At 49.0% G+C, this 13,005-nt stretch overlaps 1 protein-coding gene, 1 long non-coding RNA gene and 1 pseudogene across 4 annotated transcripts in view; 1 reads left to right on the plus strand and 2 right to left on the minus strand.

The window, feature by feature from the left end:
* LOC142803950 (uncharacterized) overlaps positions 1–13,005 on the plus strand; it is a 227,908-nt gene that overhangs the window by 214,142 nt on the left and 761 nt on the right. The window lies entirely within an intron of this gene.
* Positions 1–13,005, minus strand: part of spoon (A-kinase anchor protein spoonbill) — a 100,668-nt gene that overhangs the window by 32,829 nt on the left and 54,834 nt on the right. The window contains exon 1 of one of the 3 annotated variants that reach the window (XM_075890321.1): positions 6,706–6,757. The exons of the other annotated variants lie outside the window; for them this stretch is intronic. Coding sequence (XP_075746436.1) covers positions 6,706–6,742 — 37 coding nt within the window. The 5' untranslated portion in view covers positions 6,743–6,757. Of the gene's footprint in view, positions 1–6,705; positions 6,758–13,005 lie in introns of those variants that run through there. 3 annotated transcript variants of the gene reach the window in all.
* The window catches only part of LOC142803949 (uncharacterized), a 52,298-nt pseudogene that overhangs the window by 4,381 nt on the left and 34,912 nt on the right, over positions 1–13,005 (minus strand).

Raw genomic sequence — 13,005 nt, forward strand, 5'->3', positions numbered from 1 at the left:
GCGTACCCTGCAAGGACGACGACACCCGGGAGAGCTTCATAAAAAACAAAAAAGGCCCGAATATACATGTTACACGGTAAATGTCGTCGAAAGACGAGTCTTGCGTCTGGAGAGAGTGAACAAAACGTTTATTTGATGTTCTGCGCAAGAAAATCGGTGAATGGTATTCTGAAGGCGCTGTGTTACAGTGCCTCGCGTCTAGAGGAGGGGAACAAGCGCATCTAGGCACGTTAGACACAAGCGCCATCTGACAGCTATCTTCGAAAACGAAGGCGCGCGCGACGGCGGAGAAAGATGCAAGCCAGTCTCGGAGGTGATAAGGTGTAGAATGCAAAGCGACGGGCAGGTGCCACCACCGTGTCGTCGTAGCAGAGCGTTGGAAACACCTTCTTGAGCATCGCGTTGCACTGTCAGCGCAGCGCGATAAAAGCTACAGTCCTTAGATTTACTTGCCTGTGCCTCTTCTAGTCTAAAGGGAGATGTACAAAACATAAACGTGCTGTTATGGCGCCTCAGATATGCACAATATTTGCTTTTTTAATTGACAATCGCACAACTATGAACGCTAAACCTTGAGCAATATTGGTGGGCGCTGCGGATGGGGTTGGCCGTTTGGTGCCATTTAAGGTATCGTTAGGGCAGACAGACAAATGTACAGACATACAGACAGACCAAAATTTTTCCGTCGAAGGTCCCCAAGAAGGACTATCGTCTTTAAAAAAAAAAGCAATCGCTGCAGACGTGCAGCAGCAGCCGGCCGGAGCACGATAAACGTCTCGGCTCGCACCCGGAAAGAACGCAGCGAGCGACTGCGCAACGGTTACTGCACACCGGCGAACCCGCGGGATAGCAATTCGAGCTTCGCTGCACGATGGGATTTCACTTAGGGCCGCAATTTCCTTGGTTTCTCCCGCCTACTTCGCAAACAAAGCGAACTCGGCGCGGGGCAGATAAAAGAAAAGGCGAGACGCCAGCTGCATGCGTTGCGTGTCGGTTCGCGCGTGAGGTAGCTTACGTTGCGCCGGTTTGCGCGAGTTTAGTTCGCGCCGAAGCCACCCGAGCGCGCCATTCGGATTACCTACATCGAAGCGCAACATTCCACGCGCTTCATTTCTGGTAAAGGTAGGCACAATGTCACAATGGCTACGTAACCTTAGGCGGGCAAATGGGAAATCGCGAGGATGAGAGCGAGAGGACGTTGCTGCGTGGCAGGCACACGACCGGTGTACGCAGCGGGAACAGTGCTAAAGAACGCCGATATACCAAAAAATGCACCTTCCGATACAGTTCCACGAGGAACTGCATCTAGAAGGGTTTAAAAAACTAACACACCAGCGCGCGTACAGCGAAAATAGATACACAGAACGATGACGCTTGCTCGCATGTCCTGCAACTTTATATTCTCTTAACGACCCCTCAGATAACAATATAAACCGGATGGCGTGAGCGACGCGAGCAACTTCGTGCGCTCTTCGGAGGAGGATGTGTTTTTTTTTTTTCAGAAAAAAAAACACCTCAGGTATACCTCGCTTTTATGAAATCACAAAGAAAAAAAAACGCAAGACGACCAATGCAAGCGTTGTGAAAAGAGATAAGTTGCCCAGACTACTGACCGCGCAGACGAGCTGCAAGACAACACCAGAGACGCCACGAAGGGAAGGGGGCGATATTGAAACTGCAGACCAACAGCAGGCAAAAGACCCGTTCGAAAAGCTAGTACGAGGCCTCCGCGAGGTCAGTTAGCGACACGCGGAGTGTGAACTGCTGGACCGAGCGCTCAGGTACCCCAGAAACCAGCGCGTAGTCACCACTGACCCTCGAAACGGGGTCAGTGAACAGACAGCTGAACACTGCCGCCTCTGAAAAGCCTCCCATTGACGGTAATAACGACGAGCAAAAATAAACTGCGGCTCGAGGTCACGCATGAAATTGCATACACCTTCGGTAGAATCGTCTTTTTGTTTTGTTTTTTTCAGCGAAACGGTTGTGCAAAGTGTCATTAGGAGCTGAAAACCAAGCCCACTTGGTTTGAATCGCACAGCGAGCGGCGACGCAGCTGGCGAACCAACCAAAGGTCTTCCAGACAGGCGCCAGCATGACGACGCAGCACAAAGTGCATGCTTCGCTTGCGTCTCGTTCCCGCCTCCACACTCAAGTGCGGGGCGCGATATTCGTCCGAGCTGGCACTACAGCCACTCGATATTTGCAATGTAGTACTCACACCGTACGAAGGGGGAGGAGCGCAGTGTCAGCCTATTGACATTACATTGACGTAATAGGAAGGAGGAACGCTGCGACCCCCCCCCCCCCCCCCCCCCCGCGGGGAACGCCTCTGCCAGTGCTACAGTTGCTGTATACGACAGTTTTAGGCAGCACACAGTAACTATCCCACGCGGCGAAGCACTGCAACGGAAAATAGCATGATAGATATCTTGTATTGAGACAACGACCGCCTAAACCACTTCTATCTACACTGTAGCGAGGTATGAACCTCGTCCCCAACATTATCTATGACCATTTCCCACCGAATTCAGCTCGTCTCGAGTACAAGTTTCCTTAGCTACCACATGCTCGCTGTCATTGAATTTTTTATTTAGGATTTTAAAAGGTTTTACAGACTTTTTCTTAACGAACTTGCATTTATTTATTGTACGGTGCGCTGAAGTGAAGTTCACCGAAGAAGTGGCTCCGCGTCCCGACAGATTTTGTCAACAAGTACCAGGACAGACACCGTGTGCCTTCAGAGAAAACGAAAAACGTGGCTACAACCCAATAGAAATCAAAATACAAATAAAATAACAAGAGCCATCCCGGCTAACCGACAGTAAAAGGGAACGGCAGCAGGTGGAGCTTACATTTATTCTTATGTTATAACAGACTATAGAGATGTGTTTTCCGGCACTGGAAAGAGTTTTTGCGGCCATAGCAAATATCCGCTGAACTGAATGCTCGCAAGTTGAAACGAGCCTACTACATGAAAGCGCGATGTGACGAGTAGCAGCAAGAGGGGAACGACCCACGAAAATGGATATTTTCCTGCAGAAACCACATAGCGAGCAGATTCTTGACGGCACTTGTTGTAAAGCGGGGGTGGCACACAAATTCCTGCTTGTCGTAGGTCTCAACCAGGTTCCGTCGATCGCCGAGGATTCGCCGCGGCGGTGACGTGTATGCGCACGCTGTGCTGTTCAATATATCTTATTTGCGGTCCACACAATCAACGAAATGTGAACAGTTGTCCCCCGCCATGTTGTTTAAGGAAGCCTTAAGGTATGCCATAGGCTATCTTAACCGAGCTTTACTTAAGTACGACGAAAGTTCCGCAATAAGTACAAGGTAGGCTCTTGAAACGCGTTAAGGGCGGAATGATGGCTAAGGTTGACTCAAGTCATAAGGAAAAGTTAGTTTTGTTAATTAGGGGGGAAGACAGGCTTCAAAACTGGTCTCACAGGGTCACCAGATATGTGTGATCTATTGGTCCACTCGATTCACCCTGCACTTCCAGAACTGGTTACGGTGGCGCCGTCTAGCTGTTGTGCAGGTGACGTTTCAGCAAGTGCAGCAGCGACGAGACGCCGAAACGAATACAAGAGTGCAGATGTCGTGCAAGCCTTATCATACTTAACACGGCTGTCTCGTGGGTTGTGTATGCCGTGATTCGTGAAAGACGGCACCGCTTTTGTTGCTTGGCATGCGTCTACCGGAAAAATGTTCACCCTCATGCTTGTTGGACACCATTAAAACAGAAATGAATGCAATCGGCTGTGTCATCTGCTGCAGCCATCTTGTGCTGCACGGACTCGGCACTATACCTCACGAGCAGGGAATTCGTGAACTAGCCCTTGCACGACAGCTGCATTTTTTCGAAACGAATGCCGAAGTGCAGGTGAAACGAATGGACCTATAGCAGTTGAAAGCAACAATAAGCACACCCAACTAATAACTGAGCCAGCAGTGCACGACACCCAAGAGGTGTCGTGCCCTGCTTCCCATATGCATTCTCAACAAGTGAGCGAATCGGCGACGCTCTTTCACCCTCCGCTTGGGTGCGGCAGGCGTCCCGGCACATGCGTGCGGACAGCGCGAGAAAAGATGCCCAGGGGTGCTGCGAACCGAACCCAGTACCCACCTCGCTGCACGCATCGCTATTAACCTCACCTGTCACGTGGGGCGTTGCTCAAACCTGTTTAGTAACCATTCCACCAAGATTTATTTTTTTCGAAGAAGTCTGTTTTGCTAAGTAAGGGGAAAGCCAAGTAGTGGCTTTCCATTGCGTGGTCATTGTGCGCAGTAGGAATACCAGTTTTTTTTTTTTTGAACTCTCAGACAGGTGATTACAATGCGAATGTACAAGAATGTGACAAGTTTCTGGAGCCGAGCTGGTTTAGAAGGCAGCGTGAACGATGTGAAGCAAGAATCTGCATCGCAAATACTGCTTGACTACCTCCTATGCAAAACAAACAAAAAATACTACAGCGCAGTATTTTTTTTTTCAGCTACCCCAGCCTGTAGGAACGTCTACGGTCGCATCGCTATCCCTCCCCCTTTTTTTACATACCTCAACGTGCAAAAAAACTTTTGTGAAAGCGCGAAGTTTGAGAACCCGTAGGTCAAGAGATGGTGCATGGCTAATCGCGATTCAACCTGACCAGTCACGACCAAGTTGGTAAATTCGTATCAGACCGTACGACACTGGTACTAGTCATGCCTTAATCCCCCTCCCTCAATCCACCTCGCTTTGCAATAGTGTGAAATCACGCCAAGTAAACACGATTCGCCTATGAAACATTTCCGTTCGCGTAGGTCAAGTGCAGTGATAATCGGAAGCTGAGGTGCAAGGGCATGTTGTATTTGCGAGAAATTACGGAATTGATATTTCACCACGCGTGGAATGAGGACGAACACAGAAGAGACGCAAAGCACTTAGCCTGTTTCTAGGTTTCGTTCGTCATAGGATTCTGCCAAACCAACGTTACCAACAGCGCCGAGACGAACAAAAGTGACAGTCCGCTTCCACGAACCGTCCGCCACGTGGCGCACAGTGGACGACGAACGGTGTACAACATCGGCACCGGAGTCGCAAGCCACACGCGAAAACACCGCGGAGGACTGGTACCGCATTACGACTTTGACAAATCGTCGAACAGGCAACATCTCCGACCTAAAGGTATCGACAAGGAGGCGTCATCAAAAGGTGGCTTCATCCCATTTGATATTCCCAGTTCAACGATTGATGCACGATGTCAAGCTTCCCTTGAACCTCCGCATTGTTTCGATTATGACTGATGACATAACGCAATGAGAAAGAAAAACACATTAATTACTATACTCAGACGTTCTTTGTAGTTAGCTACTGGTGTTTGCAATTCGGCAAGCTTGCCAAGAAAACCTCGTCGAATGAGGCTTCAACATGTGACAAAGGAAGCACGGAGTTCAGCGGCAGACGAACGAACAGTCATGGCGGTTAGCAATGTAGCCACGAGGCTACAGAAAAAGCAAACTCAGGTCCCAAGGTGCTGCCATGGGCAGATGCCATTAACACACAATCATCCTGGCTAAAACCGTTTATGAAAGCAACTCAACTCGAGGTGCATGATCTTAGGGACACGCATTGCGCCGCAACGCGAAATTTTCGCGTTTCTGACGATAAGGGAAAAACTTCCAAATGTGGATACAGAACAGCCTACCACAGTGCGCTGAAGCAAGACGACAAGCGTTTAGGCGCGAAGGAAATGAACTTACACAAAGGCAGCGGCGAGTCGATGCACGGCAGACAAATCCCAGTCGGCGACAAGAAACAGACGGCCGTTCACCGCGAGCGAGCTCCGCCAAATGACCACCACTGCCAACGGCAGACCAACAAAAAAGCACGAACGCCGCCACACTGGCCAATAAGAGAGTGGGATGGGAGAGGATGTCATCGACGCGTCAGGCAGAGTGAAGGGAGAAACAGGGGGATTAGTTCTGTATCCCAGCTTTCCCCATGGCGTCCCAATCCGTGGATTAGGGATACTTTCAACCAAGAAGGCGACGAGACAGGCGAGGAGGAGGACGACGACGGCAAGGCAGGCGGAAATACCAGACGTACAGTGGCAGCACCTAAAGAGCGAGAGCCACTGGACAATGGTTAGAGATTTAGAAAAACAATTCATATTTTGCAACAACTAAGGTAGCACGGAGAAGCGTCATGGGAGGGAAGATTCAAGGAAAACGAGCTGGATGTCGACGTATGCGATAGGCCATTCCTTCGGACACATTCTTCATGCTCATCAAGGTGCCCGATTGGGCCAGTTGGTGATACATGATCCAAGTGTATTACGCGGTAGAAAACACGGACGGGAAAAAGACGAGGACAAGCGCAGACTATCAACTGAAGGTTTATTCATCTGTTTTCTACCGCGTAGTACACTTAGTCTTTATTCTCCTTCAATCTGACATACGCGTACCTTCCGGTATGGCATTTTGTGGGCAGAGCCACGTGGCAATGGAAGATGGCACACGCCACCATAGATTGGTTGTGCTCTCGTGAATGCATCTACATATAGAGAACAGTGTTTTGTGCAGCCAGGTACCGGTACACCGGCGCAAGTGAATAAACGTTCAGAGTCGGCGCGCTAGTGTTCGCGTGTGCTCTGTATTGCCATGTGCCTTGGTACCGCTTCACACTAATCATTTCATACCAAGTCGCCCAATTGAGTATCTTACTTAGTCTTGATCTTTCCGAACAAAGAAGAAGGGTCATGATTCCTCCAAGTTCGCAGAAGATGGTTCCACAGCATGCATGCGAACAACTTTTCAATGTGGGCCAGCCTGGACAACCAAAGAAGGTCAAAACAAACCAGGCCGGCCTTCGTTATTAATGTCGCACTCGAGCCTACCCGATGGGGCAAAAAGGGCCAGATCACCGGGAAATAACGAGCGCACCATACTGCGACTTTACTGCTGGTGGAGCCAACAAACGGGTAGCGTATTGCTGCCTTATTGCAACCGCAGGTCCATGGAAGCCAGGAGCAGAGGCAGTGAGGGACTCGCGAGCGAGAAACTTGACAGAAGTTTATTCACATCTTTAAAGAGAACAGAATCGTCTGACGACGAATTCCTGTCGAGCGGGAAGGTTGACGGCTCGTTGTGTATACGTTTGATACCCCTAATTAGGAAAACCCTTTATTTTAGAAATGTCGGACCACTGTAAGCGTGACCATTTGAAGGGAACGTCCCTCTGACGCGCATGTTCACCGCCTACGAGGGCGTTCTTATTTAAGCTTCTCTCTGTAACTCCCAAATACTTTCAAAGTTTTGACGAACCATGACAGCGATCCACACCTGCAGATCACCCGTCGCAAACGCAGGTACCCAGAAAGAGATGTCAACAGAAGCGCTCAACGGCAGGTGTAGGTGACAGACACGTTCTCTGCAGCGAGGGGGGGGGGGGGATCCCAGTGCTCAAGAAGCCGGACAGACTCTTCCGTGAACGGTCGGCAAAGGCTTGCAAACGCTTTGTAGCAACCCATAACAAGTCCATCGCGTAAAAACCCGCGTAAGCTGACACGCTGTTTTGAAATGTTCACTGCGTCACAATAGGCGCATCTGCGGAACAAGACAGCTGATTAATGTTTCGATAAATAGGCGTCGCGATGACACGGCCAATAAATTACCTAAATCTGTGACACAGCTCGGCGTGAATGAGGAAGTGATAGAAGCGAAAAATAGACTCCAACTTCCCGAGATATCAATGCCCAAACCATGAAGTGCCAGGCCGGGGTACGTATTTTTCAATCCAGTGTTGTGCCGCTACCTTGCCGGCCCCGATGACCGACAATCGTTTCACACGGGCCACCTAGTCGCAGTAGATAATGTTAACTGGATTTCTGCATACCTCACAAAACGCGAACAATTTGTTGTATTTGCTGATTCCTGCTCACATAGACAGCTTGTTGACTCTGGCGTTCCGCAGGGCTCAGTGCTAGGACCACTCCTTTTTCTCCTGTTTATTAATGATATTGTAGATAGCATCCCTGTTAAAATCAAACTTTACGCTGATGACTGTGCACTTTATAAAGAAATATGCTGTCCCGCAGACCAACACGTGTTAAATGATGCTCTACAAAGAGTGTCCCCCTGGTGTGATGAATGGCAAATGGCTATTAACTTTGACAAAAAAAAGTTTATGCAAATAACTAACGAAAAAAATCCTTTAGAATACGAGTACTCTACTACCCATACTAAGCTTTCCCAAGTCCCACATTACAAGCATCTTGGCTTATGGATCACAGATGACCTGAATTGGACGAAACACATTAATACAGTAACTAACACTGCAATGCGTAAACTGTTCTTCCCCAGAAGAGCATTAAAACTCTCAACCCCCTCCGTCCACCTTCTGGCTTATAAAACAATAGTTATACCGACTCTGGATTATGCTTCCATTATATGGGACCCTTTTACCAAAACTAATATCAACAAGCCAGAAAGGCTACAAAAAAAAAGGTCATTCGTTTTATTTATAAGAGCTTCGGGCGCACCTAAATTACGGAACGTTCAACTCGAGCTAATCTACCAACACTAACAGAAAGAAACCGCTTATCTAAACTAAAATTTCTTTATCAACTAGTAAAGCGACATTACAAGACAGACATTTCTGAAGTTCTTTCATTTTCATCCGGATATGCAGCTCGACAAAGGCATGAGCGCACAATAACACCCTATGCAACCCGTAACAACTGCTTTAAATATTCATTCTTTCCCCGAACTATAAACGACAGGAACAAACTAACCAACACCGAAGTTTTACAGCCATCCTTAACATTTTTTTCTTCTAGCCTCAATAACAGTGTTTAAAAAGGCATGCCAATTAAGCTCTGTCCCCATAAACGTTCGAATTTTTGTATATTTTGAATTGCTTTGTGCGTACTTTTGATTCTGTGTGTTTTTATCTTCCTGATTTGAAAATTTGTTCGTCTGCATATTGAGCATTTATATAACCCACTCTGCGAAAATTCCTAGTAGGGATTGCAGTAGTCATAAATAAATAAATTCATAAATGAAACGACCTGGCGGAAACTTTCGACTGCAACTGCACAGGCTCATCGCAGGAGGCCGGAGCGTTTAGTTGTCGCACCCTTTGCGTTTAACAGTGCGGTAAGGGAGAGCCGCCCGTCCGCGCCGGAGATACGCTCAGCTGGACGATACCGATGCATCGGTAATGAGGCCGCTCGTTCAACGAGCGAGTCGCAGATACGTCGACCCTAGACCATTATTCGCATACGCCTCCGGCACTCTCGTAAACAGCATATGGCGCCTTCCAAATGTGCCGTAACGACACCACCCCTTCCACAAACCAAATAAATATGTAAATACACCAAACGTGTACGTCCGAGAGCAAAATCATATACGGACCATTGCTGTCCGTACACCTTTGCGATATATATATATATATATATATATATATATATATATATATATATATATATATATATATATATATATATATAAAAGCTTTCTTGTCAATAAAATTTTAGTTTGAAGTCGGCGCTTGTCCCGTCTGTTTTCTTCCGCGGTGCGTATACTTTTGATAACGAGTGTACTACACACAGTTAATCGTGTTATATACTCGCTTCGAACAACGGTGAAGAAACCTATACTTAGTCATCGGTTTCATCACTGGTGAAGTGTTCCCTTGTACACAGCCTGGCATTGCGGTACCACGGCCCACTGTCCTTTTTCTCCGGGATTATCTCCGTAAGCTCTCCACGAAAACACCCACGCGGAGTTAGCGTTTGTGTGTGTGTTCAATCGCGCCAGAGAAACGCGGCCCGATATCGAGCGGCGCGAGGGAGTAAGCAAGCAGCCTTGTCTCGGCGAGAACAGGCGTCTGCGCCAGAAGGCGGACAGAGTTCGGCAAACACGGCAAGCCGGACACCACGAAGCAAGCGGCACACACGCACCACCAGCGCAGCTCGCGAAAACGCTCGCGACGGCTCTCGATGACGTCGTCATCAGCAGAAGAGAGTAGATGCACTCGTTTGCTCGAAGTAAACCGAGAAAAATAACATCGCAGTTTCCAAGCTACTGACGCTTTTCTCTCAGAACCAACCCGAGGCACGTTCCGACCACAGCGTTCTCTTTACGACGCAAGTGCGTAGGAATGGAAGGCACCCTTTCTGACAGAGTGTGATGGAGGGGGAGGGGGGCAAAGGTCAGCCTGGCTGCGCTCCAATTGGATACGAGCGGCGGCGCGGAGCTACCACCCTTTCTCCTACGCAATTCCAAGCCAATAAAGAAGGTAAATATTGCAGATTCGGTATATCACGTTGGTTCGCCTCACGGAAATTCCACCCTATACAATTGTCAAACAAACGCCAACAAAATAGGCGAACGTCATCGGATATACAGTAGTTTCCCCTTGTTCTACGAAACTGCAAAAGCGGGTTTCCCAAAGACTTTAAATTATATCTCACACTCGGTCGAGTTTTCTCGTGCCGTAGTATCCACACCGACGTTCTCAGTGTTCGGTGGTTGGTCCCATGCGTGACGTGTGCCCCCCCCCCCCCTCCTAAAAACAACAACAACAAACGACTACTCTTCTTTGCTCCCTGACCAACAGCCTCTCAGAAACCATTTTACAGGACCGACAGCAACAGAGTTGTGACCTGCTGTGAGCCACCCAACTCTATCTATGCCCAATGCGGCCTAACGCCAAGTGTTTTTTTTTTTTTTCGTCAAGAAAAAAAAAAAAAAGAGAGAACCCATCAACTCGTATCGTAATGTTTGCATTATACGTCACCGTATAAATGATTTCCAGTCTATTTGTTTTTCATTCTTTCTCAGTAATTTTCCGCTATTGCATTTGAACTCTTCAGATCGACCGACTCGTCCATCTTTAATGCCTCTCCCACACATGGTAACTTAAGTGCGCTTTGAGCGAGTGCACTTGCGCTCACGAATTGTCATTTTGGAGGTTCGCTGCTACACGAGAAAGCGAAGTGTATTTAAAAAAAATGATGGTCGTGGCAATTTGCGGACTTGTAGTACAACATATATTTGTTATTTCTGCGCCCGTGTCTCATAGTCGAACCACGTTGTTTTCATGGAGGTAGCACAAGTGGCACACGTCATCTTAAATGACTAGAGAACGATCAACCTACGTATGTGTGCAAGTGTGCGTGGAAGTAAACAACACGACGGACGCCGCCATTGCACAGCATGTGCAGCCGCATCCCCCTAGCGGACGTGACCACAAACTGGCCGAGAGCGAGTAGACAGGCATACCTGTATGCATGCATGTATGTATAGTAACCACCTCACAGCATATCCACGGAGTGAATGATGATGAGTGGGGCGAAGCTTCGGATGGTTTTAACGGCAAACCGTGAATCATCCGCAGGCCGCGTCCGTCCATCGTCTGTCTGACGCACGGAAGCGCGGACGGAGTGACGGACGTTTTGCATCCTCATCATTAGCTTTATTTCTGTGCTAGCCACTGGTACCGAGGCTACACACTTCGTCGCCGCGAAGTGCGGTTGGGGAACACACTTGCCGGCAAGTATACGCTGCAGCGAGTGACACTAAGCTTTCTCGTGAGAGCGCGCGAATGACCCTCAGCGGTGAAGTGTACTCGCTCACAGTACATTTTAACTGCCAAGTGTGACAGGGGTATAACGCGCTATTCATCCCAAACGCAGGCTTATTACAGCCTGTATTCACAAACAGTCCTCGACACGAAACTCCACCTCAAGGGATCCCCTTGAGGTCGAGGAGCGTTTGTGACTACGGACGGGTCTAGGTGTCCTCGTTAACACATTTTGGTATCTTCGTACAAACACGCTGTCGCTTGCACAACTAGCACGCGGGACTCCTTGCACCCGCACTTCAAATCGGCGCCCAGAGACGCGCTAGAATAAATGCCCGAAATGCGCTAAGAAGCAAAGATCATGGGCGACAAGGTAAATCACCGAAGTTAGGCGGCAAAGGGGGGGGGGGGGGGGGGCAAAGCTCAGCAGCAAGTTCCGATATCACTGCGCCGAGCTAGCAAAACGGTTTCGCTTTGAGCACGACGCTAGCAGCCACTTTTGAGTGAAAAAAAAAAAAAAACAGCTAGGCGAATAAAAAAGAGGGACCGCGTCAAGTAGTGCACACACGCGCCGTCGGAAACGGGTTCACCGCCGGCGACGGTGAGACCGGCGCGCGAAGCGGGCTACATTACGAGAGACTCGAGTAGCGCGGTGCTTATCAGAGCGGAGAAGCGGCGACCGCCGCCGAATCGCGCTGCGACAGCGGCGGCCGCGTTTTCGCCGTCTCGCTCCTCTTCCTTCCCCTCCGAGTGCGCCTACTAAGCGTAACACGCCGCCGGTGTGCGCGTAACCCGCAAAAGCGCACCGCCAGAGAAGAAAACAAAGAAGGATCATTGGGCCCGCCGTACACTTGCGCGGTTGCGAGTGATCGCAACCGCTCGCTAAGCGACAGAGTACAGGCGAAGTCGCTATAACACTTGAAGAAAGAAAACGAGAAAGAAACAAAAAACAGGGGAATCAGGACGCCGCGAGAAAACGGTGTTGTCGCAATATAAACGCTATCACTTGCGGGTTTCTTAATGACGTTTCGCAGACGGTGACTTTCGTTGATTGTGCGTGTGTGTGCGTGTACGCGCGCTCTACTGTGTAGCTAGCGGTGTCTCCTTTCTGCAATGACTGGTGCGGTACACAATCTCGGTCGCACAGCCTTACACGCTTGATGCGCAATGTTATGAAGGTTTAGAGCACAAGTTCCTATCTAAAGGGTACGTCGGCCTAGGCGGCTTAACAGAGAACCATTGTCACCTAACCTTGCAACAGCACGGTTTTGGTCGTAATGCACTCGCTCAACCACGTATACAAGACTAACGAAGGACTTTTACGAAGATAGGCTCCCGCGAACGCTATTAGTCGGATACAACTTAAGTTCGGAGAAGACCGATAAAGCACGTCCGTCTGGCTGACTGACCGAAGCGCGGCAGCCCGTCGGTCACCT

Source organism: Rhipicephalus microplus, chromosome 3, assembly GCF_043290135.1.
Source record: "Rhipicephalus microplus isolate Deutch F79 chromosome 3, USDA_Rmic, whole genome shotgun sequence".
Classification (NCBI taxonomy): domain Eukaryota; kingdom Metazoa; phylum Arthropoda; class Arachnida; order Ixodida; family Ixodidae; genus Rhipicephalus; species Rhipicephalus microplus.